This window comes from Ischnura elegans, chromosome 11 (assembly GCF_921293095.1).
Source record: "Ischnura elegans chromosome 11, ioIscEleg1.1, whole genome shotgun sequence".
NCBI classification, from domain to species: Eukaryota; Metazoa; Arthropoda; class Insecta; order Odonata; family Coenagrionidae; genus Ischnura; species Ischnura elegans.
The window spans coordinates 66505062-66529388 of NC_060256.1; the positions used below are offsets into that span (position 1 = coordinate 66505062).

The window sequence follows — 24327 nt, forward strand, 5'->3', positions numbered from 1 at the left end:
CTGCCTCTCCTCACCCACCATGAATCTGTTGCAATGCCACATTGCCTTTCATTATAGTCATCGATTTATGTTAGCCCTGTGGTGGCCTTGGAGATAGATAATTGGGGCATTTATTGAAGGACGCCAGGTTCAAACACATACAAAGTCTGCGAACATCCTCAACGTTAAGTCCTCGCAGTGAGAGGTCTTCCAGGGTAAGGATTTGTCCACCCTATCATGCCCTGCCATATGCCTTTCGGAGGGGCGGCGACTGAGAGGCAGGCCAAATTTTTCAGGGGGTGAGGGTGGAGGACAGGTACTTCCCAAATACCAAGCAAAATACAATGTCACATTTTGGTTGGTTTTGGTTGATCTAACCTCAATGCTACGAATGCCATTATTTGGAGTTAATTTTTCCTAATTTACTAAGGGAGCATCTCCAAGCTGAGGAATTCCATGCAATACAGGCACTTAGACAGAAATTTTCTTTGGGGGCTGCTTGGGTGGCATGCAAGTAACCTATTCTAGTAATATGTTGTGAATTCACATGCATCAGAAAGCTATAGGTTTCATTAAAAACAATTATGCTATAAATTTTATTTAAATACTGTTACAACTTATGGTAATTGTTTGATACTACTTAAATCGCCAAATTATTATAGATTGGTCTCTCTAGGTTTTTATTTGCAAAATCTGCCCAATTTATCAAAACATTTCATTAACCTTTAAGAGTGTGGGAACGTTTTTGTATGTTTTGCATGCTAACTACTTAATTTACCCAAACTTTTTATTTCTACCTGGATACCATGCACTAGGGTACTTTTCCTCGCCATAAGAACAGCTAAGGGGCTTAGTTCTACCTGACCAGCCCTCATGGCAGGGGGTACCTCCTGCACAAGGGGTCTCTTCTGCACTGGCTGGCAGCTAAAATCATGAACTACCACAGCCCAAGGGTTAAGCCAGTGAACTTTGTGTGAATTTCTTTTCCATTTTATTAATGGAATGTTATGCTTAAGCCAAATTCATGATGAGGAAAATTCAAAGATGCATTTCACTATTTTTCCTAAATGGAATACTGGCAGCCTGCCGACCCAGTGTACGATTCCCCCCAATGGTGGCACATTAGATAAACTGTATTTAATGCCTTAGAAATCCTCCAACTAAATATTCCCCACTTTTTTCTCCTCCTATCTCTATTCTTCATATCAAGTACCTTCTCTTGCACTCCAGTAAGGTCCAACACTTCATTTGAAGTCCACCTCTACTTCCACGCTCTCACTTATTTGAGAAAGCGACAATGGCAATACTCTCTTTACTTATCAGTGAATCCTACAATATCATGTGCTTATATTGAGGTTTGTTTAATTTTTTCTTGACTCGTTCCGTGATTAAAGGAAGACAATATAGTATGGTATTTGGAGGAGGTGAACAACAGCTGAAGTCATTGTCGCATGGTTGGCAGCCGCAACATTATTGGTGGGGAGCATATTCTCAATAACTAGGCAGTGATTTAATGCATGGTTTTAATGGTCCAGTACACTGACCGATCAGGCACAGTGGATAAGGGGGAAATCAAGACTTAACATGAGTTCAGTGGCAGACGAGACCTGTGACGGGCGGCTCCTGGCAAGGCTGGGAAGGCAGGAAGGAAGCCCGGAGGAGGTCTGACAGCAACCAGCAACAGAGCGGAAGGGAAGGGAAAAAGGTCTCGGCTGGAGGACCACTCCTCAATATAAGTCAATCCTGAGGAGCAAAGGTTGCAGGCACGGCTCGGATTGATAGGAAGGTCATTGCCCCGGGTGGAAGAGGGCTGTGGGCGACTAGTTGCCCTTGTCACAGGGGGAGGAGAATAGCTGGCTCACAATAATGGTTGTAGCGTTCAAATCGTGGCGTGCTACCGCCGAAAGGCAGCACCGCCTGGAGGGAGACAGGCGGAGGACCCTTGGCGCCGGCAGGGTAACGGTACCCTAGGGATTTGGCACCCTTCTCTGAGAGTAGCATCCATGATCCCACGCGAGTGAGACCTGCTAGCCGTAGTGCAGAACCGTGACTGAATCCGTGGCCATCACGATTCGCGGATTCTCTGAATGCGACTCAATCGTATTCGTGATGCAATAAATTGATACATTGATCATTGTTACATAGGGCGTGGTTATTTTGCACGAAATAACCCTTAGAGGCCCTAAAATGGTGATAACCCTTTCCATGAAACCGAAGTTCTGCAAGTCACAACGGCATCATTTGCATGAAAGGAAGAGTGGAGGGAAACCCGGCATCAGCATTAGCCTGCTCTTAACGAAAGGCTCCAAGGGACCTCTCATATGGACAAAGTGCTATACTTGAAGTCTCTTCTTCAAAGCACTCAAGGGAGGATCAGACAGTCTCTGGAAAATATCCACCACCATCAGAATTCAAACCCGAACTCTCAGGGTGGGAAGCCAGCACTCTAGCCACAATGCAAACCCTATACCTAGGGTACATGTAATGTCCTATTCAAGTTTGCCAGGACTAGCTGCGGTGATAACTTTTACGGAGTCACCCGCAATGCACAAATTGTGCGAAAAATCCACAGAGGAAAAACCATTCGCCTTTACCGGGATTCGAATCCGGATTCCTCGATTTCCGGCTGAGTGCTTTAGCCAGTTAGGCTACCAAGGCGTCATTCTCCCCAGTGGAAATTTGTGGACTACCACCTTGTCCGGTATAGTCCACAAATTTCTACAGGGGAGAATGACGCCTCGGTAGCCTAACTGGCTAAAGCACTCGGCCGGAAATCGAGGAATCCGGGTTCGAATCCCGGTCAAGGAGAATAATTTTTCCTCTGTGGATTTTTCGCACAATCCATGTAATGTGTCTGAAATGCCCTAACCATGAAATCAGGTTGAGGATGATATGCCATCAGAAAGTAAACCAAAAGGTCTGGATTGAATTTTCCCAGTTGGACAGGATCTGGAGGCATTCTCTCTGGAAAAATGGTGCGATACATCTTTGAATTTTCCCCATCGTGAAATAAGCCTAAGCATAACATTCCATCAGAAAGAAAATCAATTTCCCTGCATTCTGATAGTGGCAGCACAAGCTGTTGCATGAATCTTTTTGGGCCTATGATAAATAAGGACTAAATAGATGTGGAATGGTTCATTTAATAATTTGCTAAAAGTCATTATAGATGAAAATATTGGCCCAATACCTAGATTAGATATAAAGTCTGAAGGTTGATACATATACAAGGTACATATATGGATTAGCAAGGGTTAAGTTCACCCCAGACTTAACTCCAAGTTCTTGCATTCATAGCAGTGTTGAGAGTTAAAACTTACCTATAAATCTTCCATATTCATTAAAGGAGATGGTTGCCCCTTCACCCTCCAGCTACTTTATTGCATATTTTTCCCTGTTAGTACATACATTACCTGTGAAGTACCAAGTTTCCTCTAGGTGAGTGATTCACTCTCTGTTTGAGTGAATTCAGGGGTAGCACTCTCCAACGTTTCATTGGCTCCCCTAAAGATTCGGGGGAGGATGAGCAACCCTCAGGAAGGAAATCTTCCAATGCTGGCACACTAAGATCTGTCATAGGGCAAGATTATAAACCTTGTTAGTGAGATTGATACCAGCAAAAAACAAGTAGTGAACAACAAAACAGTTTTGAAATTGTTACTGTGCCTAATTTAGATGAATTAAATGAGCTCATTGGTCTCAGGCTTAAATTCGAGAAATCTCACTATCACCATGAAAGTATAGCTGTTTAAAAATTTCACAGAAGTCTTAATTAGGTGACTGTTTTAATGGAAGACATATATCTATGACATAGTATTTATGTATAACCAAGGGCTAATCCAGAATGTTTTCCTGGGGGGGGACAGACAAATGTCTGACAGGAAAACAGTCATCTCTCATTTGAGATTAAAAATAACATACAACAATTACTGTACGAAATATTCTCTTTATTTTAATATGAAAGTTATTTATGGAAAATTGAATGATTTAGGCTTTATAATAAACAAAAACAAAATGAACGTAATGATAACTGAAATAAAAACCTTGTCTATTTTTTTATACATCATCCCATGCCCCTCCCCATAATCTCCCTATGTGTATAACTAACACATGGTGGGTTGTTGCACATTTTGAGACCTGGAAGAATGATCACTTTATCCATGAACTCCAATACATTTCCTGAGTTTTCATGTGGTAATGAAGTTCCTCCTGTTTATTTTTATGTCCTAGTGATGGTTGGCCAGGTGACGCCGACTGCTACACACATCTAGAGGTGATGTCGTAGGAGTATATGTATTTACAATTTTGCACGACCAATGTATATTGAGAGATCAATAGCCAAGGACTTCCCCATTACATGTGAAGTGGTGAAGGAAAGGACAACACCCACAATAAATAATTTACGATGCATGAATCCAAGTGTTGTTCTCAGTAATACCAAATAATTTTGACTCACAATCCATTTAGATAGTTTCTCCGACTTGTGGTTCTTAAAATTCTATTTACTTACTCTCAAAATATCTTCCCAGATGTCGCAGAATTGATTTTGGCACCAGAGGTTGCAGCTTCAGTAATTTCCCAAGTGCCCAAACTGCAGCATACTCCCACAGTTTATTTCCCAGTCGCCCTCCATCTTGGACTGTAACCACTCCTGAGACACTGCAAGCCTCTGATGCCTCTGTAGTTGAAGTAACAGCTCTGAATTTTGACTTGAAGGAGTTATTTATTCCTGTAACCATTGTGGAAAATCAAGATTAAGTTCTGGGGTATGGTGAGAATGAAGATTGGCAGGGGTGGATCCAGGATTTTTAGCGGGGGGGCATAAGGGTCTAACAAGCAAACGATCTTCTCATACTTGAGATTAAGAACAAGGTATAAAATTACTCTACAAAACATTCTCTTTATTTAGATATGAAAGTTATCAGGTATTATGAAATCAAATGATTGAGACTCTGTTATACAACAAACAAAACAAACATAATGATAACAGTATAAAAAAATTTTGTCTATTTTTTAAGCACATGGTGGGGGACACATGCCCCCATATCCCCCACCCTAAATATGCCTATGATGATTGGTGTGGATTAAGTGGGTAAGGATAAATGCCCTCTCTTCAAATCCATGCAAAATGTTTTTTGCAGAGGCTTATAATTTAGAGAGCTTATATCAAATAAGCAGTACTTGGCAACCCATAATTATGAAAAACACACACCTCAACCACCGATTCCTCCTACCTCCCACAGCTATCCTCTCACTCTCCGACACAGATACTCTATAAATATGAATATAATGTCCTGCCTTACCAGATTCCATTAAATGTGCCTATTAGGCGCAATGTGCCTGATAGGCACATTTATGAAAAGGCATTATTAAGTCAAAGCCTGGCTCAGAGCTGCAACTTGAAATGTTAATGCACTATTTTCAATGTATTCTAACACTTAAACAATGTCTTACATGTAGTATATAGGTACACTCCTTTTCACCCCTTGATACGGCTCCGAACCGATCCAGCTTGGTGTGATTTAACGTGCTCTTTAGGTAATCATGATTCACTAAATGTATTCAAGCTTCGAGTAGTAAACATCATAGAAGCATCGAGTGAAAATGCCTAAAAAAATATTCTGCCTATTAAAAATACATACCTTTAAAATTGTGGCGATTGCGGTCGCAATGAGCTTCTCTGAACAACTTCCTGTGGGGACGGCCGAAGTCAAGCTAAGCAAGAAGGCTGCATAGAGCATTCAAAACAAAGAGCTACAATGAGCGTCAAGGGTCTATGCCACCTAATAGTGCAAAGAAATGAAAAAACACTCGCGCTGTGCCTGTCAGATCCATTGTGCCCCATGGAGGGTTAATAGAGTGACCAGCATCGGGACCATGGAAACATTGATGAGGTGACATGGCCCATAAAATTTTTTAACTATGCTGATTTCAAATCTCATCTTTTGATGAAATATTGACTATAACCCAGCTGACTTTGTCATCAGCAACTACATGATTTTTCATCCTTAGGACTTCTAATTTATCCTAAGGCTCCTCTTTTTATTTATATATGTATATCATATTTCATTTGGTCCCCATAAAGTCTACTAGTGTCTAAATCAGTGGCCTAAACAGATCCTTATTTTTTTGGGGGAGGGGGGGGAGAGTGACAGTCCCAATTCCTTTTATTATTCCCAGAGGGTTAACAATAACAACTATAAATGTTTGTTTGGCCCCAATGCAGACTATAATGTCTATGACAAGAGGTGATGGTTCCTTTCAGGTCACTTCCAGACTATATGATTATTAAAATATTGTTATCTTAGTATTGTTATACAGCAGTCATGCATTCCTTCTTTTCCCAATCAGCTTGTTTCTTCCCTTCACTGATGTTCTTCTCTCTTGTGTCCTTCTTTTCAAGTTTTCACACACTGTTTATGTGTCTCCATTGTAATGCTTTTTGAACAGAAGGATGAATTCCATCTTAATTTGAGCTGCAAGGCATTTTATGGTGAAGATACTTCTTCCATCTTTGATAATAGTGCTCCTGAGATAAGTGAATGATTCTGCTTGCTCCGTTTTCTCTCTTTTGAGGCAGATACGATATTGTCCATTGCTTTCTGTCTTCTTTTTACAAAGCACTGCAGAAACAAGTGACTTAGTACGCAGTCACATCCATGGGTGCAAAGTTAAATACACCAAGGATGAAGTTCACCATGAAAAAATGTTAGAATTAGCCAGGATTCAAACCCTGATCTCACGATTGCTGGTCAGGTGTGTTGCCTTATGTGCCACAGTGTGGACTTGTGACGTTAACATCTTGTTTGGTAAAACCAATCCTGAAATTCGCTCTTAGGAAATGGCTTGGTGGTGTAACTGGACAACAGATCTGACCGGTAATAAAGATATCCGAGTTCGAATCCCGGCTAAGTCAAATATTTTTTCATGGTGAACTTCATCCTTTGGTGTATTTAATTTTTCTTTTTACAGAGATAATTGTTTTTTACTGTCTAATTTTCATGCTGTTTTCAACTCTTCAGACTCCAACTAATTTGTCTCTATCTCTCATATATGCACTGCGTAGCAATAACCTATGGAAATGGATTGATGATAGGAGGAGTGGCAATGTAGAGATAGGTTACTTCCTGTTGAACCAACAAGGAAAACATTTTTAAATTTTTGTGGAAGCATTTATTACACAACCTTTATTTCGTGGAATAGTCAACATCATCAGATGAGCAATCTAAAGAGCATATTCCTTAAGTAGCAATACGAAAGAGGGAAGGTGAAAAAAAGAGGAGGCTACCATCTGATTGGTTGGGAGCACATTAAGTACATTAAGAGAGGGAGCTCTTGGGGGAAAGTGTGACTTAAGGATAAACATGAGTCTCAAATAAGGCTATGGAGAACTAGGAAGGGGATGAGGGGGAGGGCGCACAGAGACTAAATCTTGAGTTACGAAAATTTTAACTCATTACGGGGAGTTTAACTGCATTTGGCAAGATATGGTGGAACAGCATGCTGAATAGAATGAAAAACTTACTGTACTGCCCACTGGTTTATTAATAATAACAGTTCGTTTCAAAGCTTAGTGTCATCATCAGCAGGGGTGCAGCTAGAAATTAAGGCTGGGGAGGTTTAAGGTGCAACTACAGTCCAGTCGGCGAGAGTTGTCCGATGGCACTTTAAAAGGGGGGGCATAGAACCCTGTGCCAACATGGTTTGCAACCAATCGCTGTCCCCCAAATGCACCTCACACCCTCCCTAGTCGTACAACATTGTCACATGCATATGAAGCACTGAAACAAGCCTGAACCACCAAAACAAGCCCTTTCCGTGAATCGCCAAAACAAAGGATTCTTCCTTTGGATCCTTCACGCTCGTCGTCCCTTCTGGCCCCTTTCTTAAGGGAACCCTTTTGTTTACATATGAGGTGGGCGTTTCCCTTTCTTACCTGGCAATCTTGCCCCCCACCCCTTCTAGCTGTCAACGGACAACTCTCGGTGGCCGGACTATAATACCGGGTGTGTGGGGGTATGGAATACCCACCTGGATAAGTGTTAGGTGCTAGGGTAATAAACTGGGGAATTTTAAGATTAATGGTTCAAATTGGTGAGTTTTACGGCTTTCTGAGGGATATATTATTAATCCTGACACAGTTCTATTAGTAATATCAATCCAATTATGTATGTGGGGTTTACCTCCCAAAATTGCTGCGCCAATGATCATCAGGTCACATAAAAATATCGAGTGAGTGATAAAAATTTCAAGAACTCACTGCTTATGAATGCTCTCAAATTGATACAATACAAAATTTGAAACAAAATAATTTATTAAAAAGCTTACTACCTTCTATATAACTCAGTAAGTGGGAGCAATGTAGTAAAGAAGAGAAGAAAAGTCAGCGTATTACATCACAATTTTGGTTTGTTATACAATGTGTATTTTATTCCAGTGTCAGAGAAAGAATAAGCTTTTGTGAGCATTCTAATTCATGGTTTTCTATGGTTTACAGCAAAGTGAGATCAGTAGTGGTGATTCAGTGGCTTGATTAAAATATGTGCTTCATGACCATGAATCTTAATGCAAAGTCAGTATATCTAACTCTTCAAAAATACGTGACTTATCCACAACATGACACCATCACACAATCAATTTAATTGGTACTTAAATTTCCCATCTTCATGCTAAAAGGAGTAGTTTGGAAGATTTTAAATTGTGCAATGAGAAAACTTGCCACATGCACCACCAAGGATGCCGACTTACAAAAAATATTGTGGGGCTAATAACTTCAGACTTTACTTTGTGAAACCTCTCCATATTGGAAGTAAGGAAATTAAACTTTGTAAGGTTCACTGTTATAACTGTGCCCCTGATCTCCATCGCCTAGAATGCCGCGGGATTATTTTCGATCTTCAACTTAGATCATGGATGAGCACTTAATTTTAAAATATCCTGTACTGGCTTTTGGCTTATGATAAAAATTTTATTAACAAAAATGGTGTTTAAAATATATTTCATCTGTTACTATTACTAATACTACCATTTTAATTAATTATATACCTGAATTACTCGACTAGTTGCATTTGACCGATGATAGCATTCATACCAACCACAGGTTACGCCAAGGAGTAATACTACGTCGTCGAAATCAGCGTAATATAAACTGGTGCAATATACAGATTCAGAGTAGGTATTATTTCAAAAGGGAAATAGCGGTGGCGGAATATTACGCTGCACTATCAAGATACAGAATACCCCTGCATATGTTGTAATTCTTTCCCAAAATGCTTGCGCAATTTTACTATTCATTTCTGTAGGTCGTAATTCACTGTTGTAACAGTGAACCTTACAAAGTTTTATTTCCTTACTTCCAATATTGTGGGGGCCCAACCCGGGGATCTTGCCCTGGGAAATTTTATAAGTAGTGAGTTTTAAGGTTTTTAAGGATTTTAGAAGAGTCACATGATCAACATTAGAGCCCTAATGACTCGAATCTCGATATCTGGACACTCCGGGATAATTCCACAAGCCTGACACATTTTTTCCACACACCCATAACGAATTTTTTAGGGGGCTCGGGCCCCCTCAGGCCCCATCGAGTCGGCGCCACTGTGCACCTCTGCTATGAAAATGAATTTCCTTGACCAGATTCAAACTATGACGGTACCTACCTATGCATAGGTCACATCATGGGGTGGACGTTATTCTGTGTAGTGTGACTGACCTGTGGGTCGTACATTTAAGCTCATCTTCTAGCTACTGTCTTGAGGTGGTAGTGGACTCCGTGCCATCCCCACTGATGCAGGTGTATAGTTAGGGAGGGTGCTATAGGGGGTTACACACACATCGATATTTGCTATCCCAAAAATATTGTTTGACTAGCTAAACTCAAAATTAAATGAAATTGATTATGTATATGTTTATAATATTTAATACAAATAATCATTTTCATTAAAACTTTTTCGTTAATTAATGGATTTCAACAATTTTGGGTGAATCTCTCAATAAATTGGTCAATATAAGGGGTATAGGGGGTGGACTAATGTCATTGTTTTAGGGGGAAGACCATCCATCACTTTCCTTGGTGGTATGCAATACCGTGATAATGCATCTGACAAATGTTGCGAGGTCTGATACACATAGAAAAATTTATTTTAGAAATGTATCAAATTTTTACAAATTATTTTTTACTCTGGTGACATAAAAACATTCACAGTAGAGCCACCTTAAAGATTTTCCTTGTTTCAATTCTTACCGAAATTAAAGGGGGATGCCCAACCCCCAAGATCCACCTTTAATCCGCCACTGAGAAAAGTGGTTGACTAATATGAGACTTAGCCCCCGTCAAAATAAGTTTCACTCATTGTGCCTGTACCAATGGGAGTGGGCCATGGTGAAATGGAGGAACATATATGTTGCCTATAGGCAAGGGCAGTGGCGCAGCGAGGCGGGAGTTTTGGGGGTTAAAACCCCCCACAGAGCTCACAGAATTTTTTTAATTTAATCCATTTCACTTAACTGGATTGATATTACTAATAGAATAGTGTAAGGATTAATGAAATATCCCTCAGAAAGCCATAAATACTCACCATTTCGAAGCATTTATCTTAAAATTCCGCAAGTTATTAATCTCTCACCTACCGCTTATCCTGGTGTTATTTCATACCCCCACACACCCCAGTATTAGTTGCACCTAAACCCCCACCCCCAGACTGAATTCCTAGCTGCGCCCCTGGGCAAGGGTGCCCGCCTCCCCCCCAGTGCTAATTGTACCTGAATGTAACACACATTTCAAATACACTATAATATATATTGTTCTTTCCCCACATTTTTATCTATAGAGCTTTTAGTGTCATGCATCTCCCAATGAGTATGTGGCTCACAATGTGGGCCAATCAAGGGAGGTGGGAACAGAGGAGGAGTGCTAATTCTCCCCCTTCACCCTCCCAGGATTTCTGGAAAAATGGAAGAGATGGTAATCTTAGATTTAGCACTCCAAAAAAAGCATTTATTCATTTTAACGTTCGATCTCCATCAGTGGTGCAGCGAGGGGGGATTTTGGGGGATAAAACCTCCCCAGAGCTCGGAGAAATTTTTAAATTTAATCCATTTTACTTAATTTGATTTATATTACTAATAGAATTGTGTAAGGATTAATGAAATATCCCTCAGAAAGCCGTAAAAACTCACCATTTTGAACCATTTATCTTAAAATTCTGCAATTTATTAATCTCGCACCTTTCGCTTATCCTGGTGGGTATTCCATACCCCCACACACCCCAGTATTAGTTGCACCTAAACCCCCCAGCCTTGATTCCTAGCTGCGCCCTTGATCTCAATCGCCTAGAATGCCGCGGGATTATTTTCGATCTACAACTTAGATCATGGATGAGCACTTAATTTTAAAATATCCTGTACTGGCTTTTGGCTTATGATAAAAATTTTATTAACGGAAATGGTGTTTAAAATACATTTCATCTGATACTATTACTAATAATACCTACCATTTTAATTAATTAAATACCTGAATTACTCGACTAGTTGCATTTTACAGATGATAGCATTCATACCAACCACAGGTTACGCCAAGGAGTTACACTACGTCGTCGGAATCAGCGAAATATAAATTAAATATACAGATTCAGAGTAGCTATTATTTCAAACGGGAAATAGCGGTGGCGGAATATTACGCCGCAATATTAAGATACAGAATACCCCTGCATATGTTGTAATTCTTTCCCAAAATACTTACGCAATTTTGTTACAATTCATTTCTGTAGGTTGTAATTAGCTTTAAATCCTCTCACGCGATGATAACAGGGTATAATTAAGTATCGATGAACTCAATTCCTGAATGATTTGTCTTTTTATCCCGACATGTAATTTATTTTTAAAATTCGAAATCGATTTTGTGGAATGGGACACTTTTTCGATGGGTTCTTGTGATTGTGACTCCTGACCCATATTATCCCTGACCTTTAATCAATAGTGGTATAAAATATATTTTCGTTTGTTTCCGAGACTTCGACCCGGAAACACGAGTAAAGTCCTTCGAGGCCCGTACTACCGCGATATCAGGGTCGTTTCCCTGTTCATGCCAGGGGCTGTCTGTCCAGGTCGGCTGGTCTGCAATAGGGTATTTCATTCATCAAAGAAAACGAAAGGCATTGATTGCGATTCGTTACCCACCATTAGTGTATCCATAATATACAAATTATTTGGTTTTAGAAATACCGATTTAGACGAATGGCAATGGTCAATTTTATCCTCATTTGAAAAGGGCCAGATTGGCGCCCATGCGATGCCACTCCACGTGACGTCACGGGGACCTAGTTTCTATACGAGTAGATAGGAGTTTTACATCGACTAAGATTACCAATGCATGCATGAGGCACAGAGCTCAGGGAAACATCTCTTAATAATCACCTATTAAAACTGCCTATAGTCGGAAAGTTTCCTTCGTTTCATAAGGTAATCCTTATTTAAGCCTACTGCTGCCAGCCAGCAGGGTACTCTGCTACCTGCGTCGTATCAGCGCTCAAAGCCTCGCCCAAAGGTCACCTCACTTGCGGCAGCGGGAACCAGAACGACGTCACACGGAGTTTTCCCGGCATTCATACTTAGCAGTCGCGTTTTCGCGCGCTTGAAAATTTTCACTTTTAATTTAATCGCGAAAAATAGGTATCGTCATTTAAAAATCTAAAAGCGTGAAATAAGTATTCCAGGAGTAATAATCTTTCGATTTAAGCAATAAAAACATAATAGGAAACCACCCTATTGCCGATGGCCGCAAGCTCCCCAAGCCTACTGTCGGCGTAAAAATGATATGCCGTTGTACTTTGAAAATTTATATCTGGGCATTAGTGCATTCTAAAATAATGAATAATACTTCATTCTAGAGATAATTTCATTCTTAATACTGATTTATTTTTTGTATTATGAAAATTCAAAAGTGTGGACACGCCAGTGCAGTAAATGACTCCGCGCACCCTAAAATTAGCCGTTTTGTAAACTTCATGAACTTTGTAACCCAGAAGAGAGCACAATTTGTTGTTAAATAGTGAAAATGTTTAAACATTACGTAGGCCTACAGTTTACCCCGAAAGAAAAAATAGTACGGGGCCCCCTCAACGCTCGCGTCTATTGTGAAGCGTACATGAAAGGTGTAATAAAAAGACTCAAATTACCTGAACCAAACTTTTTTGAAATTTTGAAATTCTGCGTTTTCATTAGTCGCTACATTTACTGCATACTCGGTGTAAAAACATTATGTAAAGAAATTAATAAAATTAATGTGTCGGAAGATAAAAGAGAACTTGATGCTTTTTTAAAAGGGTTTTTCGATGAGGTTTTTTTTAAACATTTTTTTCAATATGTCATTGAAGTATCAAAGAACAAATTCCCTAAATTGATAATAGAACCGTAATAACTTTATAATATTTATAAGCTTTGAAATTTTCACTTTTCATAGTATATTTTCTTGCGAAATTTGTTATTTTTATTAATTTTTATCTAGTTTTTAAGAGCCAGAAAGCGTCAACATCCGTTTCCGGCCATGCAATTTCCTAAACTTTTCCGGGAGGAAGACCCCCATGTCCCGTGGTTAGGAGGGTCCCATCACGAGCTCCAGCCGAGGGCTCCAATCACCCCAGATCCCCCCTGGTTCCTGCTCTCGATTTGAAATGGAGTTCAACGAACCGGCCAATTGTTTGAAAACTGGCGTAACGTGTTGATTAAAAAAGAGTGCTTTCTTGAATGTAGAAAGGTGCCCATTTTTTTCATGGGAGACACCTAATGTGGTCACGCTTGACATACGAGGAATACGAAGCGTGAATCCTCTAGCGGTGTTGGACTGACTTCGATGTTGATCTCAACGATCTCAACCATGTTGAAGTCACCGCTAGCAAAAGTTAAAAAGAAAAAGATTTAAGGAGTGTAATTGCCTCATTTTCCTGAGTACCCTTGCTGTAATAAACTATCGTACATAATCTCTTGAATGTAATATTTTCACTCTCATTTTTTTCTCTAAATAGAAGTAATTTTGATGAATAATCGCGCTATTCATATGCTTGACTCGTCCTGTATAATTTTGCGATGAATTCACATGGCAAGAGAGATAAATGAAACCTAAGATGAGAATACTATCATCAACCTCGTAAATTTCCTAATTTTTTTATAAGCACGAGAAAAAAAATGAAATAAATGTCTTAACTATCGTAAATTATTTTGATTCTCATTAAGTCATTTTCACGAATTTTGAGAAAGAGGGGTCCAAATTATTTCAGCAAACAGAATGATTTATCCTGTACTGGCTTTTGGCTTATGATAAAAATTTTATTAACGAAAATGGTGTTTAAAATGCATATTTAACTTCGTGTACTTCTTACGTGTAAGTAAATGGCATCAAATCCTATTCCATTTTTGCCGGGCTAATTTCAAGGTAATTGATATTGAAGCAAAGGTTATAACTGTTAGAGAAATAGTAGTTGAATACATGCTAGATTCAAAAATAATTCTATATACGATTGTTGAGGAAGGGATATATTAAGACACGTAGCCAAAAATTTCCTTCGGGGGCGCCAGAGATGTAGTATGTTAGGGTTGCCGATGTTGATGTTCGTTATCAATCCAACGTTTTGGCCGCTGACTTAGCTGCCCTCCTCAGGGAACAAGTCATTCCTTCAATTCCCTCAATCTATGGAAAGTATGCGCTGGTTGGAAGTCAGCTCTGATCCTCTAAGAGCTTCAAAATTCTTAATTTACCTATCCAGGAACGACAGAGCCTGAAGTCACCACCATGTTTTTATCGCTATAGTTAGCTTTCCTCGGGGAAAAGTTTTTAAGCCACTCCTGTTAACACAAACCAACTGGGAATCGCCCGATTGGGAACAGACTCGGTTTCCGAAACGTCTTTAGACATGTCATCAACGACCTAGTGGGAAATTGTAGCAACTTTCCAATAAACAATACTCAGAGAAAACACAAGATAATACATGAATAATTTTGAGCTTCATCATTAGATCACTTGACTGTAGGAAATATTTGTGGCCACCAAATCATTTTAGGTCGCCGCAATCATCGATATAGCGGAAAAAATATGTTTTTTATGTTATTCCTTTGAAAGAAAAGCAAAAATGCCCGCAGATATTTTTAATTCTTTGGAACACTTCAATTGATTACTTTGGTCAGGCAGCTGATTTTGTGCCTTTTTGCTAGGGAGTTTTATCCATTTCACACAATTCCTACATATATACCTTAACTCATTCAAAATATGCACTCATCGCAGCATTTTTTGATCAGCAGAAAGGGCTTCTGCTGGCTATGGAGGGTGGTAGAGGGTAGCTGACTGCCTAAAAATTGATATATACGAAAAAAAGGATAGTGTACTAATACAATTGTTATAAAACGTTTACTGTCACATTTATCCTCATCCCATATTCCCTTAGATCATGATCATAATCATAAATGTCCCAAAATAGTTTTATCTTAAGCTTAACTTCGTCATCTTACCCCCACTTTTCCCTACAGTTTACAATTGAGACCATTGGTCCTGAAGTTAACCATTTACGTCACTCTGTTTGCATTTTCAGCTGAGGAACTCATTTATGATTCGGTTTACAGCGTTTATAGCAAGTTGTTTTAAAGGCCGTTTTACACGTTACACGGAATTGCGCAATCTGACGTACGTGCGAAGGCGCAGTCAAAATTGCGTCGTGTAAAACGGTGAAGTGCTAGAACACATGCGAGAATGCGTGGATGCGAGACGGCAAAATAGCCCCTGTTCTAATTTCGTTCATGCATTCGCGCAATTCCACGCCATTTTAGAAATTAATGCAGCTCTCACCTGCGCAATTCCGTGCCCCGTGTAAAACGGCATTAAGGTTGCGCACGCTCTGTGCAACTCATGAGACATGTGACGCAAATGATTCAGAGCATACTCCTCATGGCTCCTCATGAAAAATTAATGATTTATGTACTAAACTTTTGGCCTAGCGTCGCTACTACTTTTTGCATGATTAAAGATTATTCATTCAATTATTTAATGTGACAGCAGGGGGTGTAATTAAGACCGGCCGACATTCACGACAGGTGAAGTGAAAGACTATTTATCAGGAAAATTTTGGCCTCAGTTCCTGAATCCGTCTGATAGTTTCTTCAGGTCGAAAGAATTACCGTCAACTCCCTTTGAATTTTTATGACCCAGGTCTCAGACCACCCAAAAAAATTTAAAATCGTTAATTTCATATTATGTTCGTGTAGTTTTCCTGCAACTTGATTATTATATTTTCCACAAGAGGGCAAATGATTTTTTTAAACCGTGCTTACTGTTACTTATGGTGTTCAGCGATCCAAGGCTATCATTTCTCTCCGATATTCCTTTTGTTGACGTAGAAGTGAGGCGCTGTCTTGTGTCAGTAATAATTTTCTCTTCGTCCCCCATTTCCTGCACTTCTATTGGTTTCCACTCAATTTTGGTCGTTCTGAAACACAGTATGTAAATTTTTACTATTAATGTGTTCTAACCGAGCGTGTGCGACTCTAAATGTGATGTTTAGCTTCAATTCAAGTTTTACTGACCTCTTCGAAGTTGTTGGCGATCCCTCCGGCTTTACCGTTGATGGACCTGAAGGTACGTGTCCGGTGAAGTCATTTTGGCTCACGGTGTTGGCAATAATTTGCGTGAAATTAGTGTTATTTAAGGGAAAAACATCTTCGGCCTTTAAATTCCTAATTTCTTGAGTCCCATCCCGAACAATTCCGGGGTCCATGACCTATTATAATAGTTATATCTTTAAAAATATTTGTTTGGATATATGGAAACCTAAATAATGTTCAAACTAGGCAAAATCTGGGTGGGTTGCTTAAAATTATATCCAGTGAAAAAGGCAAAGTAATTTTACTATTCATAAAAACTTTCCCTATTTAGATTCATGCAATGGATTTTATGCATTGTTCAAATAGTAAATATAAAGACTATCTTTGAATGGAGCTTACAGCGCTTAGCCAAAAATTATGACATTTGAAATTCTTTCAGTTCACAAAATAATTAGATTCTAGCTGAGCGCTGCAAGTTTTTAATTTAACCAATATTTTTGCTTTTCTCTAAACGCGTAAAATATTTGCTCATTATATCTCGATCATCATTATTCTTGTGTTTTATACCGTTTCATTAATTCATCTATTGATGTTTACATATTTTTCTGCACATCTATGTTGGCGCTCTCAGTAGTAACTGCGTAATATTTTCATACCATCAGGAAGATATCATATAGCGTTTTTCGCAGCAGTTTATCATAAAATTAATGTTAGAAATAAAATGAGTGGCATAATGTTCCAAACCATGATTATGGAGACACAATTTCTTACGTCTTGGATGAAATTTTCCTTAAAAGAATCATTTGTCTCAGTCATTATTCGGATTTTATCCAAACTCGGACCAATCACACTGCACCAAGCCATCTTTCTCTATGGCGAACTCCTCATTAAGTTTTCCGAAGGAGGTTCCAGCGTCTGGAATTCTAAATGTGGTGCAGAAGACGAAATCGGACTTTGAAATCGTTCTTCTATATAACTTGGTGATTTTACAAGCATTCACGAGGTCCAGATTCCAATACCGTCCGGACAAATCATTTATGCATTGTTAATATTACCCTTGGTGGAACATACTTTGCATCAGTGCGCGTGACTGCCGACGAAGCCAGTGGCTACATGCAGTACATGGGTTATACTCACGATTGAACTACATAACACGTATTCAAAAACATTTAAGAAAATGAATTTCAAATTTTTTTTTAATGAAACGCATGAGAAAAAGAACCTACTTTGCAGGCTAGATGATCAATAATTATTACACAAGGTCGAATTCTAAATTTTCCTCTGGGACGTGGGAACTTTGACATAACACTATATATAATTTACACTGAGGTAAATCCGGGCAGAATTTCAAACAAAAATATAGCGCTGCGTTATAGTTATACTTATCGCTCAACTTATGGTGGTAGTTCACCTCACCTCATCTTCTCCAGTGGACAATCCAGTAGTAGTACACGGATGCCTCCGAGACGCCAGGAAACTATCTACGATACCGCTATCATCATTGAGATCATTCGTGTTGGCATTTTTCATCTGATCCCCTTCTCCATACTTCATGAAGAATCTGTAAAATAATTATGATTGTAAAAAACGATGATGAATTTTGGTTATCATGGTGTAAACTGCCAACTCAGTGACACAACGAGAAGGTTAGTATGATAACTGAGCTCACCCCGTACTAACTGTCTGTGTATGGAAGTTCACTCATCCAAGATAAAGTCAATTTGAATTTCTCTACGTTCCTCCAAAACGTAGGCATTTGGTAGGGGTCCTTGATTTTTGCGACTAAGGTTTCTCATAATTAATGAATGTATGCAATTGTACTCGATAATTTCTTGGCGAACTCTTAGCGTTATTTACGTATTTTTTCACAACGTATGAAGGCCTTCATCACAATCCATCTCATGTAAAATTGCAGGCATAGTGTAATTGCGAAAATACACTTTCGCGAAAATCAATAGTCTAAAAGATTAGCTGGAAAATGCAATTGTTAAAATTGTGATTTAGCTCGATCACATCAATCTAATCATACGCGTATATGGTCATTATGGGGTCATATACGTCCTATTTTCAATCGTCTATTGATAAAACGGCTGCATTTTTCAATCATATATTTTATGACTCCAAAATTTTCATAGCTGACCCGCTGAAGTCTTAAATTTGACTTTTTCAAGGATATAAATAGCGTAAACGATTATGAGCGTACAGTTGAATACCTTCGAAGAAGTGGTGTATCCAGAGGGTCTCCACGAAGTGTATCCTTGGTGGCGATTAGCACGTTATTCGAGGTTGTCGTCACTTCATTGGTCCCTGGGGCGATTGTTGACGAGGGTCTGAACGGCAGTATCCCAAGGACCGCGACTGTGATCACTGCTAGCACCCCCAGCTGCACTCTCCAAGGCAGCTTCATGGCTGTTGATTCAATGATTTAGGATAGACCTAACCAATGGGTTAAAAGTGTAAGCGTACACTGTCAGCCAATTTAACGTTATAATATCAAAATTATTTTTAGTTTCTTAGACTTACATTCCCGTGACGTCACTGGACGTTACCTTATTTTTTGACAGTAGCTATCCAGAATCTGAGCTTTTCCGGGTGGATGGCATGGATTAAAGCTTCTCGGGTTTCCAGCCGGGTCAGGGTCTGCATGGTTTTGGTCGACGTTTCGTTGCGAGTCTTTCCCAACATCCTTAGGGCTGATGATGCCGATGTCGCTGTGTTACGAAACGTCGGCCTACACCATGCTGACCCTGACCCGGTTGGAAACCCGAGAAGCTTTCATCCAGTAACTATCCAATTTGCATTTCCATAACGGCGATGACCGCGAGGCGTCTTTTTCTTTGGAGGTACTTAATTCTAAAGTGCCAAAAGAGATCACTGTTTTCTAGTGTCAGTGAAATCTATACCAAGTTAATTCGATTTGTTGCGCCTACGGAACTGACTAGATGGTTGATTGCAGTGCAGTTACTATGGGGGGGGGATAGATCCCTCAAAGCCTCAGAGAAATTAAAAAATATTTTAAACTATTGTCTTGTTTTGACATGTAATTACTGAATTTACTCAAAGTGAAATTTTAAGTGCCGAAATGATGTACAATTTATTTCCAGGAATGGATTAGTTTTTCAAAAATTTTCCCGGACCCCCTGTTGTCTCACCCCCAGACCCTGCCATCCACCCCAAAGCATATTTCTAGTTACGCCACTGGTTGATTGCATAGTTGGGGAGCTACCATCATACACTCTTGCCTTTCTTGGTCCATTGTGCAAACCCTACGTTTATCCTGCATGCCACTAACAGCTAACAGGCGGCAGACAAGAGCACCATGGGTAAGGTTATAAATGGTCACCCATCCAACCTTAGCCGAGTTTACACGATTCATTTACTGCAAGCACGTGGCTGGACGAATGCTCTGATGGATGCTTGAAATTAGAATGGGCTATTTTTTAGACACGCATTCCTGAATTTGCGCAATTTTGGGTGTTTAAGTGGTGCACTTTGGATATCGAATGTGATTACGCATATAGCCGGGAAAATGCATCGTGTAACTTCAAGGGTAGAGGGCTTCGAAAGTGGAGCTGCAGAAGAATGATGAGGCTCAATAGGATCGATCAAGTATGTAATGAGGAAGTTCTAAGTAGAGTGGGAAACAAGAGAAGCCTCTTGAAAACCTTGATAAGAAGAAGGAAACAACTTATAGGTCATATCATGAGACATGATGGCCTGAAGAAGACAATCGTCGAGGGACAAGTGGATGACAAAAACGGAAAACGAAGACCTCGGATAAAATATACGTAGCTAGTAAAGAAGGATGCGAAAGAGAAGAAATGCGTAGGTGTGAAAAGATTATTTGGAACTTCCTTTTAGGTCAAATATTGAGATATGATGCCCTGAAGACAATCGTCGTGGGACAAGTAGGTGGCAATAACAGAAAACAAAGACTAAGAATAAAATATATGGAAAAGTTAAGGACGGGAAAGAGAAGAAATACAGAAATAGATAGGAGTGAATAGATTAGCTAATATAGGAGAATTGAATCGAGAGCTGCGCAGTGGCGGATACAGAAAAAACTCGAGGGGGGCGCAAAAGATATCTTGAGTTACCTTTACTTTTATCCAAATAAAAAATAATCAAGTTTTATTGAAATCTTAATTTAAAATAACCAAAATTTTAATTGAATGTATTACACACATATGCCATTACTAGTGAACTGACAATGCCACCTAATGGTATAAAAAAGTTGTAATTGTGGTTCTGCAATGTTTTGCATACGGGCCCGCCATCTGTATCCGCCTCTGGAGCTACGTAAAATTATTTTTAGGACTGTATACCAGTGATGACGATGACGGTTATCTTACTGGAATTGCCTTATCGAATAAGGCAGAACCCTTGTCCTGCGCTCTCTAAAGGCCGTTTTACACGGTACACGTGATTGCGCAATCTGACGTACATGAGAAGGTGCAATCAAAATTGCGCCGCGTAAAGCGGTGAATTGCTAGAACACATGCGAGAATGCGTGGATGCGAGACGGCAAAATAGCCCCTGTTCTAATTTCGTTCTTGCATACGCGCAATTCCACGCCATTTTAGAAATTAATGCAGCTCTAACCTGCGCAATTTCGCGCCCCGTGTAAAACGGCCTTAAAACGGCCCAAACAGTATATACCTACCAGGGACGTAACCAGGAAGGGGCACGTGCCATCCCAAACCAATTAATTTTAGCAGAAAAATATTGACCTAAAAAACAAATTTATTCTACTACTCCTTAAACAGCATCCCGGCGACCCATCAATTTTGTGAATCTAAGTGCGAAAATAGGATAAAATGAGATTTAAAAAAATAAACATTTTTCCGGGGAGGTTCCATCCTCCCGACCCCCCAGGTCGTGCCCCCATAGCACATCGACCTGGCTCAGTAGCGGGTACAGAAAACACTCAAGGGGGGGCGCAAAAGATATCTTGAGTTGCCTTTACTTTTATCGTAATAAAAATAATCAAGTCATAGGCAGAGTAAAAGAAATTTTTAATTAAAGTAATTATACACATATGTAAGACAATGCCACCTCATGATATAAAAAAGTCACAATTGTGGTTCTGCAATGTTTGGCAATACGGGTGGACTTGCAAGGGAGGGGCGCGCGCCCCCCATCTGTATCCGCCGCTGTCCTGGCTACGCCCCTGATACCCACAGGATTTCCTCTGATACCTGGCAGGGCACTTGACTAACCTTCTGTATACTCGATTAGAATTTGACCCGTCGAATACTATTTCCTCGAGTACATTTGGTCCATTCCTTGTATGAAGAAGTGGTTATTGTATTGGCATATAAGACGCACCCTTATTTCAGTATGGCACACATAAGAAAAAAGTCCGCGCGAAGACACGGCTCCCCAACAATCTAAGGTACCAGTTCCTTTTAGATCTCATACGATCGTATAAATCGAAGCGAGATATCGGACGCAGTGGCGCAGCGAGGGGGGGTTTTGGGGGATAAACCCCCCCCCTCTCCAAGAGCTCAGAGAAATTTAAAGCTAAATCCATTTTACTTAATAGGATCAGTATTACTTATAGAATATTGTTAGGATTAATCAAATATCCCTCAGAAAGCCGTAAAACTCGCCATTTTGAACCATTATTCTTAAAACTTTTCTGGAGGAGGGCCCCCGAAACTCCTGTTACGCCCACGCACCTAAGTGTTAGTTGCGCCTAAAACCCCCCTAGCCTTAATTCTTAGCTGCGCCCCTGATCGGACGAGCTTGATCAAATATGTTTATCTAGCTCCTTCGATATCGCAGAAGCGAGCAAAACAATAGTAGCATATAATGTAAAAAATAAACAATAAATAACGCGTTGTAGCAATGAGCTTCATAGTTATAATAATAACTGTAATGTGCTTAAATGTAATAAGAAAAATATATATTAGTAATTGTAATGGAGTCAGTATTGAACATGAATCCATAGAGATTGAACCTTCAAATATAAGACCCAGGTTATCATTTTGAGCTATTATTTTGGAAAAAAAGGAGCGTCTAGCATGCCGTCAAATACGGTACTCGCCCCTGCCTCCTTATTAGTCACCTTGATAACTTCTCGACGCCCCTTGCGACCTCCAGTTCCGCGCGCCGACGCAAGGAGGCGATGCGGAGGCGGGACGCCGCGAACCCCGCGAACCGTGACGAACTCTTCTTCCTCTTGCTACCCTGGCGAAGAAAAGCCCTCCACGCCCTCCGCCGGCAAAACAAGCGAAGGGCGAGGCTGCGCTTTCTGTGGACGTGTGACGAAAGAACGTCGAGCAAGAGGAGGGCCTAGTGAAAAACAGCAGGTGAGGTTCGGCGGAAAAGAAAGCGACTGTAACATTACCCCCCACTTCTTCACTCGACGACTCTTCGTTAAGGTGGAGCTCTGTTTGGCTTGGGCCGATGTCTCATTAAGGTGACTTATGAGGCGAGGGATTATCCTAATCTTTATTCACGTGGTGATTTTCTCTCTGGCTGGGAAGCACCTTGCGCTGTGTGCTGAGTGTATGAAATGTTGATAGGAGGGGTAATCATCATAATTTACGCGATGAAAACGTGGAGGCCGCGGGTGTTTGAGGCGTTGGCGAAAGTGTATACAGTTACTTAGGTTTCACAAGGTGTCCTGAAAATTGTTTTCAGCTTGAAGCGACCCTTTAACCTTGCACTAGCTAAAAACAGTGGCGTAACCAGGAATTTCGTTCGGGGCAGAAGGGGGGTCCAAAACCAAAGGGGTCCGGAGGAAAATGTTTGAAAACATGGTACTAAGTAGAGGGTTTGAAAATAATTTTATCGCGATAATAAGATTTGATGCTTTCCCGGCGAATAATGTGGGTAAACTCTTCTCGGGATTCCCACCGGGCTAATTTATCCGTTATGGCCAGCGTCTCAAGCTCCGACTCAGGGGTCATAATTTACTGCGAAAATCTAAGAAGAATAACCCTAAAACCTTACACTCAACCAGTTAGCATCTAAATGCAGTGGCGGATACATATTGCCCCCCCTTGCGGGGCCACTCGTATTGCTTAACATTGCAGAATCACAATTGTAACTTTTTTTTTACATCATAAGATGATATTGTCTTGTGATCTACCGATTCGATCGATGGATTTTTCTTCCTCATAGGAAAATCCACTAGGATCGGTAGAATATTAATAGCGTACGCTTGGTTTCTTTAGTAGTAGGACCCGCCCGCCTCTGTGACGGTGCGGGATTCCTCGTCCCCTCCCTTCCTTTCCTATCCTTCCCCTGGAGGTGTCGTCGGGCTCTCATCGCGGCGATGCCTCCCATCCTTATCCTTCCTCTGTCCTCCCCCTCTCGAGGTGGCACGAGCATATAAGTCTCGGACTTGGTTCCCGGCCCCTCGAGAGCGTATTCTTTGCGGGGCCCGCCTTGGGACCCCCGAATCCACTGATATTGTCTTGTATATGTGTATAGCCAGTTCAAACAAAACTTTCTTAAACTTTGCCAGTGACTTGATAATTATTCATCACGTTAAAGATAGCTTAAGATATCTTTGCGCTCCCCCCCCCCCCTTTGAGTCTTTCCTGTAACCGTTACTGTCTTAACATCTTATGTTGGAGTAACTATGCAGTCGAAAACTCAAAAAGAGCGTCGGTTGGTTCATCACTGCTTGAAACGTTGGCTAAAATGGAGAATTTATCCTTATGGTGAATTCCGAGAAGAGTTAACCTAATTTTAACACCATTCACAATTTAAAAAACTTCACCTTTCATAGAAATCTTTTGTTAATTCATGATT

At 40.2% G+C, this 24327-nt stretch overlaps 1 protein-coding gene across 1 annotated transcript in view; it reads right to left on the reverse strand.

Moving 5' to 3' along the window:
• LOC124167590 overlaps window positions 1-22924 on the reverse strand; it is a 35298-nt gene extending 12374 nt beyond the window's left edge. Inside the window, exons 1-7 of the mRNA XM_046545566.1 lie at window positions 22631-22924; window positions 18774-18969; window positions 17977-18121; window positions 16543-16736; window positions 16291-16445; window positions 4490-4708; window positions 3393-3549 (exon numbers count right to left, since the gene is read on the reverse strand). Coding sequence (XP_046401522.1) covers window positions 3393-3549; window positions 4490-4708; window positions 16291-16445; window positions 16543-16736; window positions 17977-18121; window positions 18774-18967 — 1064 coding nt within the window. The 5' untranslated portion in view covers window positions 18968-18969; window positions 22631-22924. The remainder of the gene's footprint in view (window positions 1-3392; window positions 3550-4489; window positions 4709-16290; window positions 16446-16542; window positions 16737-17976; window positions 18122-18773; window positions 18970-22630) is intronic.
• Between the last annotated feature and the right edge of the window lie 1403 nt (window positions 22925-24327).